The sequence below is a fragment of the Callospermophilus lateralis genome, chromosome 2 (assembly GCF_048772815.1).
Source record: "Callospermophilus lateralis isolate mCalLat2 chromosome 2, mCalLat2.hap1, whole genome shotgun sequence".
In the NCBI taxonomy this organism is placed as follows: Eukaryota; Metazoa; Chordata; class Mammalia; order Rodentia; family Sciuridae; genus Callospermophilus; species Callospermophilus lateralis.
In genome coordinates, this window is record NC_135306.1 from 138,524,895 (window position 1) to 138,544,336 (window position 19,442).

The following is a 19,442-nucleotide window of genomic DNA, read 5'->3' on the forward strand; positions in this document are numbered from 1 at the left end:
GAGACACTCAAAAAAAGTTGATTGACCTAATCAATGAATGTCGACCTTTTTTGATTTGTTTTCCCTTTCAAGCTGTCCTTGACCTCATTCTCATTGAGTATGAGCTCTTGCAGCCAGTGTAGAGAACTTTTAGTCCCAACTGTGTATCACTAAGGGCCTTTTTAATTTCTAAAGGCCCTTTTTATTTCCCCCCCATTCACTGACCCATATAATGAAAGATTTTCCATCTGCCACACTTTATGACCACCTTCCTCTTTTACCAGTAAAAGCCACATATAAAGGTCAGTCATGTCTTCTGCATTGATGAGGTAGCATTCTAGTTAAAATATTAATTTATAATTAGATTCTATGAGCCAGGCGCCTTGATGAACATATTGTCAGCCTTTGAACCAGGATGATCTGACTCTTGATCACACTATTAAATCCTACACTAAGTCAGCAACACAAAGAGCTACCTACCATTTGTTGAGTTTTCATCATGTGCCAGCAGACACTATAATACATGCATCACCTTATTTAATCATTATAGCAAAGGTAAGAAGTAGGTGATGTTCCTTCCTCCAATCTACACTGAAAAGAAGGATTGTCATCCAGGGCATGTGCATTTAACCCCGCATCTATGCTTCCTTCCCTTTGACATTTTTTCTAAAATTTCACTTGAGTGGCTTGCAACTTCTTTGCTTGTCAGTATTTTATATTATTGTAAATAGATTGTGTGTGTGTTTGTGTTCTCAGAGTGGAGCTATGCAGAACCAGGAGGGAGTACTCCTGAGGCACCTAAATGTTCTTTCTGAGACCACTGAGAAGGAATGCAGAGGTGTGAGTTTCTGCACTCTTCAGCTGACCAGAACTTCAGTTGTAGGTTTAGGCGCACTTTGAGAAGTGGTAAAAAATCTCTTAATATATCTCAAAAGGTGATACTTTTGAAGGAAGATAAAGATATAATTCAGAGCATGAAATTATAGATACAAAAAAAAGACTCGTCTGAAATTTTTAGTAGCTCAAGTTTAAATGTTAAAAAAAAGTTCCTTTCAAGTATTCCATTCTCCCCCTTGCTCTTATTAACAAAGATGGCTTATTTTAATGTACTAGATAATTTCAGCAATCATACTTCTCCTGTGTTTACAATGAAGCACACCAAAGCTTTGCTAAAGTCTAAAATAGGACATAGATCTTAACTTCTCAATATGTCACTTTTTTCTAAGCATCTTACTGAGTCTCTATCTGGGCTCTGGTCATAGAAGGAATGTTGAGAATCAAGGTTGTTTGGCTGAGAGATATTTCTAGAACAGGGCCAAGTTAAGAGCATCCAGAAACCAGAAGTACATCCAAGGATTGGCTAGTGTTGATTAAGTGACTTTCCCAAGGTGGGTCTGGAGGTCATCAGTGAGCCTGGGGCTAAGACCCTTTTCTTCTAACTTAAGATAACTGGCTTCCTTGTTAGTGTAGGAGAGCAAATCTAATTTACTGTATCTTCATATTTCTTAGTTGGGATGGACCCCTGTAAGCACAAACAGATTTAACAAAAGAAAAAATTAAGAATATGTATATCTCTGGGAGAAACTCAGAGAATGAGTAATTCTCAAAGATCTGGCTTTTGTGTTCAGACTTCTATATCATTTTGCACTGAAACATAGAAAGAAGATTGTTGGACAGCCAATAATGGTGAGGTAACTAAGAAACAAAGGTAAGGCTGTGACATGGGTTGAATTGATGCCACCTTTATTAATAAGAGCTTCCAATGATTTAGAACCATCATCTTCCTGATACAGAGATGACCTTCTTGCAAATGAGATTTCTTTTGTAGATGTAAATTTATCTTTAAACAAAATAATTTTTACTTGTTTTCAGAATTTCTCCTTGTGTTTGCAGTTTCTCAAAATAAATAGCTCGAAATAATCCTCAGTAGCATATTTTGGGGTAGCATAGTCTGGTCTCCTATAGTCTATATGAAACCAAGGTCCAGCCACTCAATCACTGCTTGAAAGTCAGTACTTGAGAGCTGGCAGTTGATAAGAAGGAAATCCATTTATTTACTTTAGGTCCTAAGAAGATGGAATGAGCTATCATCCTCAAAGCTCCATCTTGGAAAACTCAGGTACATGAAAGGGGCTTTGTAGGGTGTAGGGATTAACAGGTAGGAAACCTACATGCTGGGGGGAGTCTTCCTCAACCACAGTGTGTCTCCTTTTCTCTTTTTCTCTGACTAGAGAATTGCAATGGACCTTGACCTCTGGGAGCTATTTTGTATAGTTCTTTAGACAGACCTATTAATTTTCTGCAAGTTAAACCTCGTAGCAGTTGACATGCTTTGTGTTAGTTTATGCACAGAACTAAGGAATAAGGAGGGGCATTACATATTCTGATGTAATCTGAGGGTCACCAGATGTTCTGATGATGTAATCTTTCTTTAAATCTAAAGAAAGATTATTTAGCATTTTACATCTTCATTATTTAGATGCAGCTTCTCTTTAGGATTTAGAATGCTAGGCAAAGAGAGAAGGAGTAACCGTGCAAAGGACAACCCACAAAGGAGTGCCCACTGGTACACAGTCATGGATATTTGGGGTACCATATTCTAGATGTCCTACATTAGCATTATCATCCTGTGTGACTATGCTCTAGATGAACTGACAGGGAAGAAATATTAAAGCCACATCTATGGGTGAAAACCAAACTCATATGAGAGGTGTCTCTAGCAAGACCTCCTGGAGTCATACCTCAGAGTGGCAGCTGAAAAGACCTGGCCTAAGAGTTCTTTAAAAGGTTTTAGGTTTATAGGTTCAACTTGGCTCATTTATCCTACTGACACCACTACCCCTACTTAAACTTCAGAAAACTTATGTGTAACTATTATTTTCATCCAGGGAAATCCTTAAGGCTCATTATTATCCACACAGTATAATTTGCCAAACTTAAGCTTCATAGAGATTATCTTTAGCTACAAGTTCCAATCCAATGCTTAGTTTTTGTCTTAACTGATGGGACATTTCAAAATGGCCTGGCAAATGCCTGTAAAAGGGAAGGGAAAAAATCTTTTCTGCTATGCATCTTGTGTTCCGAAGCTGAGGCCCTATAAATTAGACTGACCAGAGACAAATTAATAAGAGAAAAACAAAAAATATGTCCATTCTGCATTGGAGCATTCATGAGTATCCAAAGGGGTGAAAAAGAGTTTGGAATTTAATACTATTCTAGATTAAACAAAGGAAAGGGGGGGGTTGGGGCTTTGGAAGGGCAGGGGTTTTAAAGAGGTGTCCAGAAAAAGTATGGCAACAAGTTCTATTACGTAGATTTAAGTCAGTGCCTTCTTCACTGATAAGAGTCCTTCTTTTGATACAGGAGAGGGAGGTATTTGGTCAAATGGAAAATTTTTTATGAATGTAAATGTCCTTTACAAAAATAAAACTGTGCCCAATTTTTAGAGGTTTTCCCACATCCCTGATTAATGCAAAGTAACAGTTTGTTGGGAGCCATGTGTGAGCTGTGTGTGAACTGGGCAATGTTTGATCCATTAAGGCAGGGAAGCCGCTTTTCCGGGAACTCCTAGGTGAAATTCCCCAGTTCAAGAAAGCCCAGATCATGCTGGCATCCTGACCTAGCTCACAGCTCCAAGTTCAAACACAGCTGCTGGAGATGGGCATAATCTGCCAAGCACCAACAACCTGTTTATCTCCACTCCCATCCTGTCCCTCCTGAAGGATATCCCTATCCATCCCCTTTGGTCTGTACCAATATAATTAAAGCAAGGGCAGGCCTTTTCTTTGTTAGAAGTTGGACCCCTCTGGTCAGCTCAACCTGTCACACCCCTGCTCTGCAAATATATAATTCTTGCCTTTTCCTCTTTATTTCTTGATATATTACTTTCATAACTTATTTCAGAACCAGCCCATCTCTCCGATGGGTATTTACTCCCTCGCCCATGCAGGACTAAAGAGGCATGCTTTGGGGTGGCAGACTCAGGTACCCTTCACCTGCAGCTTGCTCTCAAACCTTCTGAGTAAGTTAAGTCAAATGCCTACACTGCTCCCTTCAATGTAGTGCATAACACCTTTTTTAATCAGCTTTTTTGTCACTATGACCAAAAGGCCTGAAAAAAAAAATTTAGAGGAGGAAAAGTTTATTTGTTGCTCATGGTTTCTGAGACACAGTCCATAGTTGACTGACTCTATTCCTCCAGGCTTAAGGTAAGGTATAACATCACAGGGAAAGGGTGTGGAGGAGGAAAGCTGCTCAGGAAATGGCAATCAGGGAGAAGAGAGAGAGCTCCGCTTACCAGGGACACTGAAGGTATGCCTCCAGTGACCTATCTCCTCCGCCCACACACTACCTGCCTACAGTTACTGCCTAGTACATCCATTTTGGTGGATTAATCTACTGATTAGATCATACCTATCAAAGTTTAATCATTTCACCCCTGAAAATTCTTGTGTTGTCTCATTAATTTCTGGGGGACACTCTAAACCATATAGGGCCCTGAACCCCACATCTTGAATGTTTTCCTTTGCCTTTGCCTATCCACCATCCTCCAGGTGTTCATTTCCCTGCTACAAGATAGCATTGCATTGTAGCATTGCATGTAACTTGGAGCACATAACAAGTTAGCACATAACAAGATAGCATAGCATTGTCCAGCATTAGCCAGCACAGTGCACATGACCTTTGAGTCAGATACAAGATAATACCCCTGCAAATTGACTGTGCTCTGACTCTGATCCGACTTTATTCAACACTTTTCATCTTTATCCCTCAACCATTGTGGTTATTAATTTACTCACCTCTCCATTTATTAAAAAATTTGTCTTGCACATCTGTTATTGACTAACCCTGGTGTTACAGTGATGTACACTATCAAAAATAAGTGCAGACCTTGCCTTCATGAAGCTTCTGGTCTAATTGGGGTGTGAGGGTGTATTACCTGAGTAGCCACAGAAATAAATGTTGTATGTTTGCATATGTAGGGATGAGGAACTTGGAGCACATAACAAGGAGCCTCTACTTTGGTTTGGCATTATCAAAAGAACAGGTAGCAATTAACTAAAGAAGAGTGAGAAGAGGCAGCTGTACCAGTCAGAAAGAATAGTATATGAACTGCCCTGAGGTAGAAAGAACATGGCACATGAAGGACTGGAAAGAAGGCCCGTGTGGCTGACCAGCAGAGAATGGGAGGAATGAGCCTTTGCTTTGTCTTGCCTTTGAGTCACAGTGGTGGAAGATTAGATCATTAATTTTTCAGATGTCCTAAGTATGAAGTCTACACATGTCAGGTAGACAGTTAAATACAAAGATCTAGAGCAAGGGCTCTAAAACCAAGAACGATTTTATCCCCCAGGGTACATTTGCTAATATCTGGAGACATATTTAGTTGTCACAACAGAGTGTGAGGTGCTACTGGCATCTAGTGGGTAGAGGCCAGGGAAGCCACAAAACATTCTACAATTCACATGACAACTCCACTCCTCGAAGCAAAGAATTGCCCAACCCAAAATATCATTAGTGCCAAAGATAAGAAATCCTGGTTTTCAGATATCTGAGAATCATTGGCCAAATGCTTTGACATTGATGAGATCACATAGAGAGAGAATAACAGTGAGAAGGAAATGTCTCTCCTGATCAGCAGTAATCAAAATCTCTGCTCAGTTCTTTCAGATTCCAGCTGCAATAGTTTGGGGGTTTGTTTTTGTTTTTTCCCCAGGCCCCCTGTATATGCAGAGTTCAACAGTCAGTGACTTGGGAAGATTTAATACACAGATTTAGGAGCACATCCCCTCTGCAGCTCCTTCCCCTTCAGCATTTCCCCCCTGCACTTCCTGACTGTTATTCTACCCAAGCTCTATTCTCTGATACCTCAACCTAGTAAAACCTTCACTTTCTGCTGCCCTAAGTTTCTTGAAGATAGAACTGTCCTCAGACAAAGAGCTGCAAATTCACAAATTTCAAAAGGTGTAATTCTTTCTTTCAAAAGAAAGCTAACCTACATTTGGCTAACCTCATTGCCATAAACACACACACACACACACACACACACACACACACACAAACGCACGCACACACACTTCATAACATAACAATAATATAATTGCTTAGTAATGAATAATTTTATAATTGTTATCTGCAAGAAGATTATTCTATATAAGCTACTATGTCACTATCAGAAGCCAGAAGTCTTGTCTTTGTTTTTAGGACAGTAAAGACTTGGGCATGTTTAATGGTTGATGACAGATCAGTGGGACATCTACTAGAGTGAGTGAGAGAGAAAGAAAGCCCCCCACACACAAAAAAATACTCATCTCCTCTTACTACTGCCCGGAGGGCAGAAGACTCATATCCACATACTAAACATTTAATGTTCTAAACCAAGCTAATAAGCTATTAAATAAAATATGTTCTATTAACTTACATTTAGAAACATACCTTCTTGATGGGCTGGAAGGCCAAGTTTGAGTTTGGCCAGTGATGCAGAGAAAACTATCCAATGTCTAGAACCCCATCCCATTTCCATCCCTGTTCCATACCCCATTTCAGAGACCTCATGCACATGAGTCTGGATATCTCAACCTACATGTCCAAGTTCCAGTCATAGCTCCAAGTTTAGGAGTCCAACCACTACAGGGTGAAGAGAAACCACAGTTTCTGGGGAAGAGAACCACAGTTTCTGAAGCATCTTTAGGGTCATTGAGTCTGTGAATTTTGGGGTCCGGGGTACCTGGTACAGAGGGAGAAAAAAGGGTGCAGACTCTGGAAAACACAGGATGGGGGTCATATTCCTTGGCCCCATGGGCCCTAGACCCCATGGAGAAGAATAATAGGAGGAGGGCAAGAATAAGATCTTCCAAACTTGGGGCTTTGGAGAAGGATCACTCTTACCCAGGTCTATGGGCAAAATTAAGTGACGCAATGATACCTAGCGCTCATGATCTTTGCTTTGTTCCAAGTCTGACTGCCTGGTTTCTCTGTGTATATGTGTTTGTTTCCCTAGCGGGCTGTTTATCACCATTCATGACAAAGGCCATCTTGCAACAATGTTGAACTCTTGGCCAGAAGACAATATCAAGGTATGATCCTATTTTTATTGCTATTGCTCTAATGTTGGGTGAATCCTTTCAACTTGCCATCAGTCATTTCCGCCTATAAAATGAGGATTGTGATGCAGAAGGATATATACTGCACACGTTTCTCAAGATCAGACCAGAGACTTATTATAGCAAAACCACAGAGCAGAGATTTATATTAACAAGGCACCCATATGAAATTGCCTATCATCATTGTCACCACCATCATCATCATCATCCAGAATATATATTCATCATATCTGCTAAATATATAGTGCCAATTTCCATGATGAATACGGGGGAAATCAGACCCTATTTTCAAGTAGCTGCCATGCCATAAAGGAAATAAAATATACACACTGTTTTAGTCAGCTATTTCGCTGCTGTGACTAAAAGACCCAACCAGCACAATTGTAAATGAAGAAAAGTTTATTTGAGGGCTCACAGATTTAGAGTTCTTAGTCCATAGAAGGCTGGCTCCATTCCTCGGGGCTCAAGGTGAGGATGAACATCATGGAGGAAGAGTGTGGCAGAGGGAAGCAGTTCACATGGTGATCAGAAAGCAGAGAGAGATGTCTCCACTTTCCACTTACAAATATATACCCCAAAGACACGCCCCCAATTCCCATCTCCTCCAGCCATACCCTGCCATTTTAGTTACTACTCAGTTAACCCCATCAGGGGATTATTTCACTGATTGGGTTAAGATTCTTCCAACCCAATCATTTGTCCTCTGAACCTTCTTGCATTGTCTCACATGTGAACTTTTGGAGGATGCCTCAGATCTAAACCACAACACACTCCAAAGACTAGCAAGGCAGAACTTGACCAGAGAAAAGTGAAGTCTACAGGAAGAATTGAGGGTAGACAAAGAGACTACTTTTAGCTCAGGGGAAGTCTTGGATGACTTCAAGAGGAAAAAGACATTAGAAGAGGGCCTTGAGTTTGGACCAGTCAGGCATTGTAGACTGGGGCATAGCTGAGGATCTTCTACACAAAGCTTCTAGTGAGCAGTGTTTTCCCTCTCAGGTTCATGGACCCCAGGTGTACACAACAGTAGGGCTATATATACAGAATGACAAAGCAAACCTGGAACTTCTTCCTGGAGTACCAATTTTAATAAAAAAAAAACTTAGGGAGAAAACATTTTTATATAACAAACAGGATAGAATATGGAAAGCAACAGTTGTGTTATTTTTTAACTTAAAACATATACAACTTTGCAGAAATTTATTATCCTCTGGCTAAATCTCCAGATCTCCTCCTGCCATAAGGATTTCTATGGACAAGTTTGAGGGTCTCTACCATCAATGGTCATTGTCACTTCTGAAAACAACATGAGTGAAACAAAATGCAAAACATCTTCTGGCTGCCTAGTGAGGGTATATCTGGTACATGATCCACAAAGCACTGGAGCTAACCAAGTGTGGTACAAGTAGTCTTTAGGGCCGAGGCTCATACCACCCTGCCTCCACTGGAAGGCTTTGACACTCCAACATTATTTTCTCTCCAGGGCCTCCCTCTTCCCTCTATCCCTGCCAGTTTGCCTTCTACAAAAGGCACCAAATACAGCTTCTTTCTCCTACCTGTGTTTGTGTTCCACCTACTTCTGACCCTCTCTGGGAAGTGTTAGCATGCAGAACCACAGCAGGTAGGGGATTGGTGGAGCAGGACTTCTGTGTGCATGTGCCCTGTGCTTCTCTTTCCTGCCTATCTGCTTAGACTCCAGTTATATGTAGGCCTTGGCCTTGCAGGTTTGGATCTCAGTCCCAGGGAATCAATTTTCCAGGGCATGTCTAGGATGAAGCTATCATAAAATCTTGAGAACATTGAGAAGAGCCAGTTCACTCAAAGGGGAGCAAACTCCAGGCTAACCTGAGTAGGCATTGCTGAGAGCCTACAAGCTAATCTTTTTCACATTCCTGGACAGCAACCATGGGAAACCTTGGACATAGTAGGCACTCAGGAAATGCTTGCTAAGTTGAATGAACTCAGTCAACAACTGTGTTGAGCAATTTCCTTGTATCAGGCACTGTGCCAGGAACAGCAGTGGGGTCCCCATTAATAAACAGTGTACTTTTTTGTAAATTGCAAGCAAATAGAACAAGGAAAAGTTGCCCCCATGCACACCAACTTAAGCAGAAAAAAAAAAGGCACCCATTCCTTTAGGCTGGCACTGGGACTGGATTTCAGGTTTCAGTTGCTTCGTTTCATAGGGCACAATTTGTAAAAATGTTACCAGGGCCATGCTGCGAGAGATGCAAAATAAGAAAAGCATGAACTCTGCCCAAAAAATGCTTAATTTCAATTCATCATATGAATTCAAAATAGAAACTTAGGGGGCTGGGGTTGTAGCTCATGGGTAGAGCACTTGCCTAGTATGTGTGAGGCACTGGGTTTGATCCTTGGCACCACATAAAAATAAATGAATAAAATAAAGGTATAGTGTCCATCTACAACTAAAACTATTTTAAAGAAAGAAAGAAAAAGAAACTTAGGAGCCAAATATCCACTGATTTAACTGAACATATTTTGAGACTCTTCTAAATATGGAGTGCTAATTACCAGAGAGATGGAGAAACAGTGATTTTAGAGGAAGAGAAATGGAGGCTTTGGGATCACCCTAGAAGAAGTGGGACTCAAACAAGCCCAGAGAGACATCCATACCCTTAAGAACAGTGTAAGTTATGAGCAGATCTGGGCCAGTGAGAGGCATCTAATTCAATTGAACTTGGTCATCATTCAATAAACACCTACTCTTTAAGAGTTCCTGGGGACTAACCCTAATAATGTGTGTACACATTGAAGGGAACTTGAGTGGACATTGTTATTACCAGAGGTGGCAGACGCAGCTGTAGCACACAGAGCCTAGGGGCCACTGTGGAGGGGTTCTTACCTGGGAATCAGAGGCCACAAATGAGCAGTAGGATACATCAATTTGGTCCTCAGTAATTGTTGAAATTTTTGAATTTTTAGACAAACTTTCTTGCAGATTTTGAAATTTTTAAATGACATTTTAGACACATCCAAAATGCTTTTCAATTCAGAATTTGGAAACAGGCTAGAATATTCTGTGGAATACAGCTATATAGTGAGTAGAGAAGGCTTTCAAAGTCATTCCCCTTTTCAAGTTTTTTTTTCATTTATTTATTTATTTTTATTGATTCTTTTTAGTTATATGTAACATTAGGATACATTTTTGTATAATCCCAAAAGCATGGAATATAATTTGCTCTAATTCAGTCCCCAGCACATGCCCTCTCCCCCTGCTCTCTCATCCTGCTTCCCTCCCTCTACTCTATTGATCTTTCTACAGTTTATTGATAGTATTTTTAAGTTAATGTCTTATAAATATACTTAATGTTGAGATTCACTGTGCTATATCATGGATGTACATATGAAAGTTCAGTCAGATTCATTCCATTCTTCTTCCCATTTCCAGTCTCTCCTTCCTCTCCCTCAATCCCCTTTGTCTGTTCTACTGATCTTTCCTCTATTTTGATGGAATCCATCTCTCTTTTATTTCCTTTCTCACTCTCTTTCTTTCTTCCCTGCCCCCAACCCCACTTTGGATTCGCTACTATATATCAGAGAAAACATTCAGCCTTTGAGTTTTGGGGACTGGCTTATTTCACTTAGCATGATAGTCTGTAGTTCCATCCATTTATCAGCAGATGCCATGATTCCATTCTTTTCTATGGCTGAGTAATACTCCATTTTTTATATATGTCACATCATTTTAAAATAAGGGGGTTTATTTTTAAAAATATCAAAATCCGTGGATTTCTGGGTCCTCTGAGAAAACCAAAAGCTCTGAATATGAACCTATAGTTTGACATGTAATCAAGCCCACTGTGACTGATTGGACTGCCCCTGACACACACAGACCCCAACCCTGCCCCACTCACTGGGCTTTTTCTGAATGTCCCTTTTCCCTCTCACAGGGTACCCTTTCAGAGACTCAGAAAGTTCTAAGTCATAGAACTTTCTTGTTTCCTGATGTGTTTCTACAGTTGCCTTAAAAAGAGGCAATAGTCTCCCTACCTAGGTAGGGGATCTCTGTTCATTGTCCCTTGCATGGCACTTTGGAGCTCATGTAGGACTTCACCGTTTGATCAGATCTTCATAGGCACTGTGATCTGTGTGCAGTATGGACTGCTTCTGAAACCCCCCGAGGTGGGTCTTGAAGAACAGAGAGTGTTTTGTTCAGATGAGCAAGCTGAGGTTAAGTGGTGTGCCCAAGAGAACCCCTAAGCATCAGTGCCCAACCCAGACCTTGCTGCTCAGCAGCCTCTCCCCCAGCTGCAAGCTGGGGAGGAAGAGTCTTTCAAGGTTCAGGTATCTTTGGACCCTGGTGTCACTGACTTCCTGGTGGGAAAGGAGGGCAGATTTGGAGGAGCTTCTGAATCAATGTGTAAAGTGAAAAATGACTTTCTGTGATTTCTCAGTGAGAAAGCAGAACTGCAAACATATGTAAGAGAAGTAAACTGTGAGAGAAACAGGGCCAAAGCTCAAGACTGAGGAGTGTATGAGGTTTTGTGAGCCCTTCTTGTTTAGGAAGGCGGAGGAAGGCCACAACAGGCCACCCAGAACTGTCCAGCATAAATCAAAACGAGGAGTGAGAATTGCTTTTCTGACTCTTTCCCACAGTGGCCCTTGCCTGGAGCCAGAGAAAGGCTCAGCTAAGAATCATCCTCCTCCCCAACACTTTTCCCAGGCTCTTAAATCTCCCCCTCACCCAATCTCAACAGTTTCTGAGAAGAAGAGCTGAGAGGTAGATGGGTAGGGAGCCCAGGAAGCGTCCTCTGCTGCTAGGCACCAACCACAGAGATATTTCAAGCTGGACCAAATTGCTAGGGCCAAGCTTACCTGTCACGCACAGGACAGGCTTGTGTTAAACCCCACTCTGAGCTCAGTGTCAAGAGATTGAGGTGTTCCTGGAAATGTCTCTGAGATAGAAATTAGCATATTAGGTAGTGTTCTTGGGTCAACACCCGTGGAAGGGAAGGAGGCAATATAGACCAGAAGGATAGGCTGGACTGCACTTTGAGAGTGCAAGGAAAACTAAGCTGAACCCAGAGGAGACACTGGAGCTAGAACAACCCCCTTCAAAGACATCCTGAGTTGGAGCAAGGGAGTGGGCCTTCAGACTCCTACAATGATCAGTCATTGGTAGCAGGCTATCCTTGGAATGGAGTGTCATGTTGGGCAAGATGGCTTTCTTCACTAGATGAAATTCCTCAAGTAGACCGACAGCTGAAAGTAGCAATGGGGAAAGATCACGATCTTGGGCAGCACATCACCATATCCACCTCACATAGTATTTTTTTATTATACTAAGTAAGTTCTTTACGTAGATTAACCCACTGAATTCTCCTGACAACCTGTGATAGAGGTCATTATTATTGCTGCTTTACAGACGTGAAAACTGAGTTAAGTTTTTTGCAAGTGAGGAGTAGAACCAAAATTTGAAACTAAAGTCTATGCATTGTCTATGTTGTGGAGGTGAGGAGAAAGAAAAAGAAGAGGAAGAGGAGGAGGAAGAAAGGAAAGATGAGAGGGAAGAATGAAACAAAAGGAAGAGGAAGGAGAGGGTTGTACACCTAGTGTTGCAGGCAGCCCATGTCCATAGCTACAAGCCATACAAGCCCCACAGCAAGCAAAGAATCATATCCTCAGGTCAGTCTTGGGTCAAGACTATTGAGTCACCTAAGCCAAGTTCACTATAGCTTGAGGTAGGTAGGCAAAGAAAAAACGCAGCATACCACCCCTAAATCTCCAAATCTCCCACTAGTCATCTGAAAAACAAGGGAGTTTTGAGTTATAAAACTTCCAAGCAAGGAAAATGTGATTCTGTCATTCCATAAAATTGCTGCTGGGCTTTACAACTGAAAGATGCTGCCCAGGTTTTCCCTAAGCCTTTTGATGATCTACAGAACCCTTGGGAGACAAACCCCATCCAAAACTTAGCAAATAAGAAGTTATCTATTTACTCAACATTAGCTCCATTGTTGTCATGGAAAATGGGGTGTATCTGTTCTCTGAACTTGTAAATCTTCACCAACTCTGAATTTCTGTCCAGTGCAGAAATAACTTTCTGCTCTGTGTTGTATTTATTATATTGTTCAACATTTATTGAGTATGTATCAAGAGTTTAGAGGTACTATAAAGGATGAGGAAATGTATATAACTGTAAATTAAGAAGAAGATGAGGGAACATTCAAAGGGTAAATCGGGCTTACAGAAAATCTAAATGTCAGTCTAAGAGGTTTAAGGTTTTTTTAATAGGAATGGAACTACTGGATATTTGGGGCAAGAATGTGGTACATCTAGATGTGCTTTGGAAAAAATTTAATGAAATGGGGCAGGTACAAGAATGGAGAGAAGAGCTAGAAGACCAATGTGTAGACAACTGAGAGGTGGACAGCAGGTCCACAGAAGAAGCCCTGGTATGAAGACTATGAAACAGATGTCATAAATATGAAGCAGGTGAAATCAGCAGAACATGGTTGACAAATGGCCATGGTTGACTAATGACAAAGAAGAATCAAAGCATAGATTGTTTAGAACTTGAGATATGTGGGGAAAGAAGAGGGAAGACAGCAGAGTAAAAATGGCATGAGTAAGAAGGAAAAGAGAATTTGTTTGCTAGAGACTTTGTTTGTTTTGGAATTTGTTTGTAGAATTTGAGAAGAACATTGCACATCCAAGGGGAAGTGCCTAGCAGTTAGCTACAAGCATCATCTACTCAAGAAACAACAGCAGAAGCCTTTGGGATGGATGCAGATGTCAAGTTTCAAATGCTGTTAAACCCACATAGCCAGACTTTCTTAAAAGTTGCATTTATCACAGTCCCCCTGCCCTTAGTTTCTCTTAAATTCACTCACTTGTCAGATAATTATTACATGTTTTTTCTGTGGTAATTCTGAACTACAGAGATTGAAAAACAATTTTGAAAACCTAATGTATAATCTTTGCTCCAAATGATAATCACCATTATAACCATAAGAGCAGTGACCATTTGCTGGTCACCTTTATTTTATTCAAGGCACCAGGTTTAAATGAGACATGTACTATTTCACTTCATCTTTATAAAAATATGAAAAGTTATGTATTATTATTTTACCCATTTTGTGGAAAATTAAAGCTAAGAAAAGTTATCTATTTACTCAAGGTTACATATGGCACATTATCAAGGAGCCTAGATTCAAATACTCAACTCCAAAGCCCCCTCCGTTAACCTTTAGACTATTTAGTAAGATAAAAATATGCATTCTAAAAAATGTTAAAATGATGTATTACTCCATTTCCCAATGGAACCCACCTGAGGCTGAGTTATGTATAAAGAAAATAGGTTTATTTATCTCTTTTAGTTTGGGACATTTAAGGGCATGGTTCTGGCATCAGCTCCGCTTGGTGAGGACCCCATGACAGATGGCCTTACAATAACAGGATCATGTGTGGAAGGGAGAGATCACATGAAGAAACAGGAAGCCACAGAGAGTGTAGAGGGACCAGCCTTAGTTTTTTTTATAATTCACTCTTATAAACACTGAGATCCCAAAAGAACTACTTTAATCTCCTCAGAGGAGAGTATCCCCAGTGACCCAAGAACTCCCCACTAGGCCCCACCTTAGATTCCACCCCCTCTACATTGCCACACTGGAGATCAATCCTCCAACACATGAACCCTTGGGAGACAAGCCCCATCCAAAACTTAGCAAATAAGAACTGAAATGTTATCACCATCCAATGTTTAAGTAGCACCTTGTGCAGGTCTTGGCATCCAGTAGGTAATTAATAAATATTTGTGGAAAGCAGGCAGGTGACGGAAGTATGTAATGGATATAACAAGTGTTAACAGTTCAGGGGAAAAAGAAAATGCATTATATTTTAATGGAGGGTTTGTGCTTTTGGAAAATGGGGAGAAGAACCTTCCAGGAAGGAGAAATATAGAAGTCAAGAGGGATATATGGTAGGTGCATCTGGGGAGAGTCTGGGGAGACTGAGGAAACCACTGGCCAGAAGATGCAACTATATTCAGCTGTATATACAGAGATAAGTTTCAGAAGATATGTTGGGTTCAGGTCATTAAAGAGTTAGATGTTTTTTACTTTATGCTATAGATAGAAGACACTAAAGGTCTCTGAGTCTGGAAATGCTGCAATGATAGTTTTTGGTACACTGAATCTGACATTGGTTGGCAAGGAGAGATTAGAAGGAAGAAAGTACGAGGGGCAAGCAGTCTGTGAAGCTATTGCAACAAACCAACCATTCCACCATAGGATTGAGGATGGACAACAGGTGGAGGTGAGGCATCCCCTCAGAGGGGATGCAGCAGAATGCCCTTGGACACTTCCAGGGTGGGAAGGCACCTCACCATCCTAGGGTTGTAGGGACTATGTCCTGGAGTACCTGAGGTCCTCAGTTTAATTTCATGTCACTCATTGTCCCCTTAGCAGATAGAAAGATTCTGAGAGAACCAAAATAAGGAAGCTTTGATTAGGAGAGATGGTAGAAAAATGCTCAGAGTTCCAGCCCTCAGAGGCAGTATAAGGACACAAGCTCCCGCCAGGAGAGCTGCCAAGATGAGGTCAGAGGTGGGCTACAGAGAGGGTGATACAGAGGCGGGATATGACTTTACCAAGAACACAGGTGCTTTCACCCAGTGGAAGGGGGCAGTAGATGGAGCCCTGAACCAGGAACCAAAGCCTGATTAGAAGTTTGCCCTGCCACATACATAAGCAAGATGACCTTGGTGAGATAACCAATGTGAAAACATCCAGCCCAGTGCCTGGCACATGACTGATACCTAACAAATACGAGTAGAACATTAAGCTCTTGAGCTGCAGTTTGCTCACCTGTAAAACAGTTTACAGTCTCAGACATTTCTACCTGCCCAGGCTGTTGGGAGGGTCAGATGGGATGTGGGCTGTGAGCCCTCACCACAGAGGTCACGGACCAATGTAAGAGGGGACATCATGATTTCCATAGGTCTGTTGCACTCTCCATAACCCTCTTTCCAGGAGTAGAGAAGTGTTTTTGATATTGCTCCAATTCTACCAAAAGGCAGCACCAGCCCTTATGCACTCTCACCCCTGGAGAGAGAGAACCAAGGTGAGAAGATACCATGGACCCTTTGGGTACTGGATCATAAACTATTTCAGGTCAAGAATGGATCTTCATTTCCTTATTCCTGGTGCACTCAACATTGTCACTCCATAGATTAATCTAAACCCTGTGGGTACCATGCTTGGGATCAACCAGGATATTCATAGCTTGAAGCTGGTCCTACATCCTGGTCCAAAGCCAGGTTCCAGGGGAGGGATAGTAAGCTAATCTATAAACAATTTCACTGACACTCTGATAGGTTGTTGTTGGCCTGATTTCACTGTCTGATTTCTGCCTGACTTTCCATTCTTTCCTTTCATGTAAGCTATACCTCCTAGTTCTTCCCCCCACATATTACATCCCCCACCTGTACCCTGTCTCTTTTTATTCTTATTGGTGCGTTATATTTTACATAATAGTGGGGTTCATTATACCATATTTGTACATGTACATAACAATTTGCTCAGTCTCCTTCCCCAGTACTTCCCTTTCCCTCCCCTCCCCCAATCCATTTACTCTAGTCTCATCTCTCCTCTATTATTATTATTGTTATTATTATTATTATTATTATTATTATATATATATTATTATCATTGTAATTAGTGCATTATCATTTATATATACATATATGTGTATTTATGCACACATATATATGTGGGACTCATTGTGGTATATTTGTACATGAACCTAGCATAATCTGGCATATTTCATTCTTCAGTACTTCCCCATGCCCTCCCTCCCTCTGCCTCTCTCAATCTCCTTCCTCCACTCTAATGGTCTCCTTTCTATTTCTGTGAGATTACTCCTTTTTATTCCTTTCCCCCACTCTCTAGTTTCCATATAAGAGGGGAAATATTCAACACTTCACTGACTCTGGCTTATTTCACTCAGCATGATGTTCTCCAGCTCCATCAATTTATCAGAAAATGCCATAATTTCATTCCTTATAGCTGAATAAAATTCCATGGTTTATATAGACCACATTTTCTTTATCTGATTGCCTGTCGATGAGCACCTAGGCTGGTTCTGTAACTTAGCTGTTGTGAATTGAATTGTTATAAACATGTCTATTCTATGTCTTAACTTGCTTTGCTTAACTGATCACCCCCCACCTGCATCCTCACAATCCCCTCCAGTCCAAGATCTGGTATATGTGCCCCCTCACCCACAAAATCCTTATCTAAGAGGGGTAAATCTCCCATCTTTTAAACTCTGCAGCCCTTTGTGCTGGTCTGGTGCACTCAGGACTCCTTCCCAAAGTCTTCATTGTTAACATCCACATTCCATCTCTCTTTCAGCCCTATAATTCTTTAAAGGCTGAGTTCATACATACTTGTTTTTGTAGATGAGCAAACTGAAGCTCCTTTCCCCAGAACATGGCACAGTATCTTCGGCAAAGTACATGTTACATAAATATGTGTTAAGTGAACAAACAAAAGAACATCCATTCTAATCATATAATAATATTTATCATCATTATCAGTTTCATCCTCATCTGTTAATTTATAGTATGAAACCTTGAACCTGCACTGATACATGGACCTCCCCCAGGTCCATGTGTTTGCAAAACACAAAAGGAAATCCCAATACAGCTCCATATCTTCCTGGTTTCATGTGAAACAGTGATCCTAGGAGACATAACAAGGAGCTCTGTTCTTTGCAAATCAGATATATCAGAGCCCAGGAGCAGGCCAGGGAGCACTTACATTGGTCTCTAAACCCAGAACTGCAGCAGCAGCTGAACACTTGTTTTTCATTTTCTCCTTTCCTTATGTCCTTCCCTCCCTTTCTCGCTCTCCCCCACCAAGTCTCAGGCTGAGAGCATCTGTTTAGTTTCTTTGAGGGAGAGTGACTAGATGTGGTTTCCCTCCAGCTGTTTCTGAAGCCCCCACCCCAAACCTCAGAATGCAGGGCAGGTGTCTTTCTGTCATTTCGCTTCAGTGGGATTTCTCATCAGCCTGACAGAAAAAGGAACAGCCACCTGCAGTTGAATGAGGCCTTATTCCAGACAAGCAGTTTCAGCCCCTGCAAAGTCAGCAGGCATGCAGTTGTCAAGCCTGACATGCTGGGGCATGGAAATGAGCACTTTGTCACAGGAGGCTCTGGCCCTGATTGATGGCACCTGCTGTGTTTTTCAGGCTGTGGTAGTGACTGATGGAGAACGCATACTGGGCTTGGGAGACCTGGGCTGCTACGGCATGGGCATCCCTGTGGGCAAGCTGGCCCTGTACACCGCATGTGGAGGGGTGAACCCACAGCAGTGCCTCCCAGTCCTGCTGGACGTCGGCACCAACAACGAGGTAACGGGCTGTCCGGGCCAGGAGCTTGGGGGCCAGAAGGGCACAGAAGGTGGATGTGGGGGGTGCCTTTGCAGGGTGATTCTATCTACATAGCAATGGGCCATTTCTTTCACACCCTCTCCCATGACCAGGGTCCTCCCCCTACACAGTTGTGGAGTGGAGGAACTTCCTTCTCCCTAGTTACCCACTCTACTTCTCTCAGCCCTCTCCCACTTCTGGGTCCCTTTGCTCCTTCCTCTACCTCTGTGAAGACTTCTGTGCTCTGCTTGGGTTTTCTTTCATCCCTTACCTCCATGACCCTACCCTTCGTATTCCCCATGAGGCCATTCTCTAACCTATTGGTTGAGAGAGCAGCCCATGGAGTTGAAAGTAGGTGTGGTTTTCAGCATTTTCAAATTAAGCTGCCTCAGTAGAAGGATTAAAATTCAAAGCACCATCTCCAAGGGTTGAAATGCCTGAACCAGGCAAATGAGTGTTCTGCAAGCAAACCAGTGAAAGAAACTGAGCCAAGCTGTGGATGAAGTTTACCCACAGGATTCCAGGTGGTTTGGGATTGAAGGAACTCAAACCCCACCAAGCATTTGTCTGCTCGGGGCACAGTAGGACATGGTATTTGTACATGTCTATGATTCTCAGCCCTATGTCTGTGTCAGAAAGCATGAAAAAAGCACCCCAAAATTCCTCGTCAAAGACATTTATTACCAAGTTTAAGACCAGTGTATATTCATCTTTTAAAATTAAAATCCAGTGGGATGGGGTGATGGACACTTGTAATTGCAGCTAGTCATGACCCAGCAACAGTATGTTGAGTCAGGAGGACCCTGGGCATTTAGCAAGACCCTGACTCAAAATTCAAAAACTACAAAGGGCTGGGGCAGGGTGGCTTAATGGTAGAACATTCCCCTAGCCTGTGCAATCCCCAGTACTATGAATAAATTATATTAATTAATTAATTAAATTAAAATCCAGAAAAGCATTA

At 41.7% G+C, this 19,442-nt stretch overlaps 1 protein-coding gene across 2 annotated transcripts in view; it reads left to right on the forward strand.

The window, feature by feature from the left end:
- Nucleotides 1-19,442, forward strand: part of Me3 (malic enzyme 3) — a 194,142-nt gene that overhangs the window by 112,728 nt on the left and 61,972 nt on the right. For both annotated transcript variants that reach the window (XM_076846550.2, XM_076846551.2), the window contains 2 exons: nucleotides 6,980-7,055; nucleotides 18,302-18,463. In XM_076846550.2, the coding sequence (XP_076702665.2) occupies nucleotides 6,980-7,055; nucleotides 18,302-18,463 (238 nt within the window). The remainder of the gene's footprint in view (nucleotides 1-6,979; nucleotides 7,056-18,301; nucleotides 18,464-19,442) is intronic.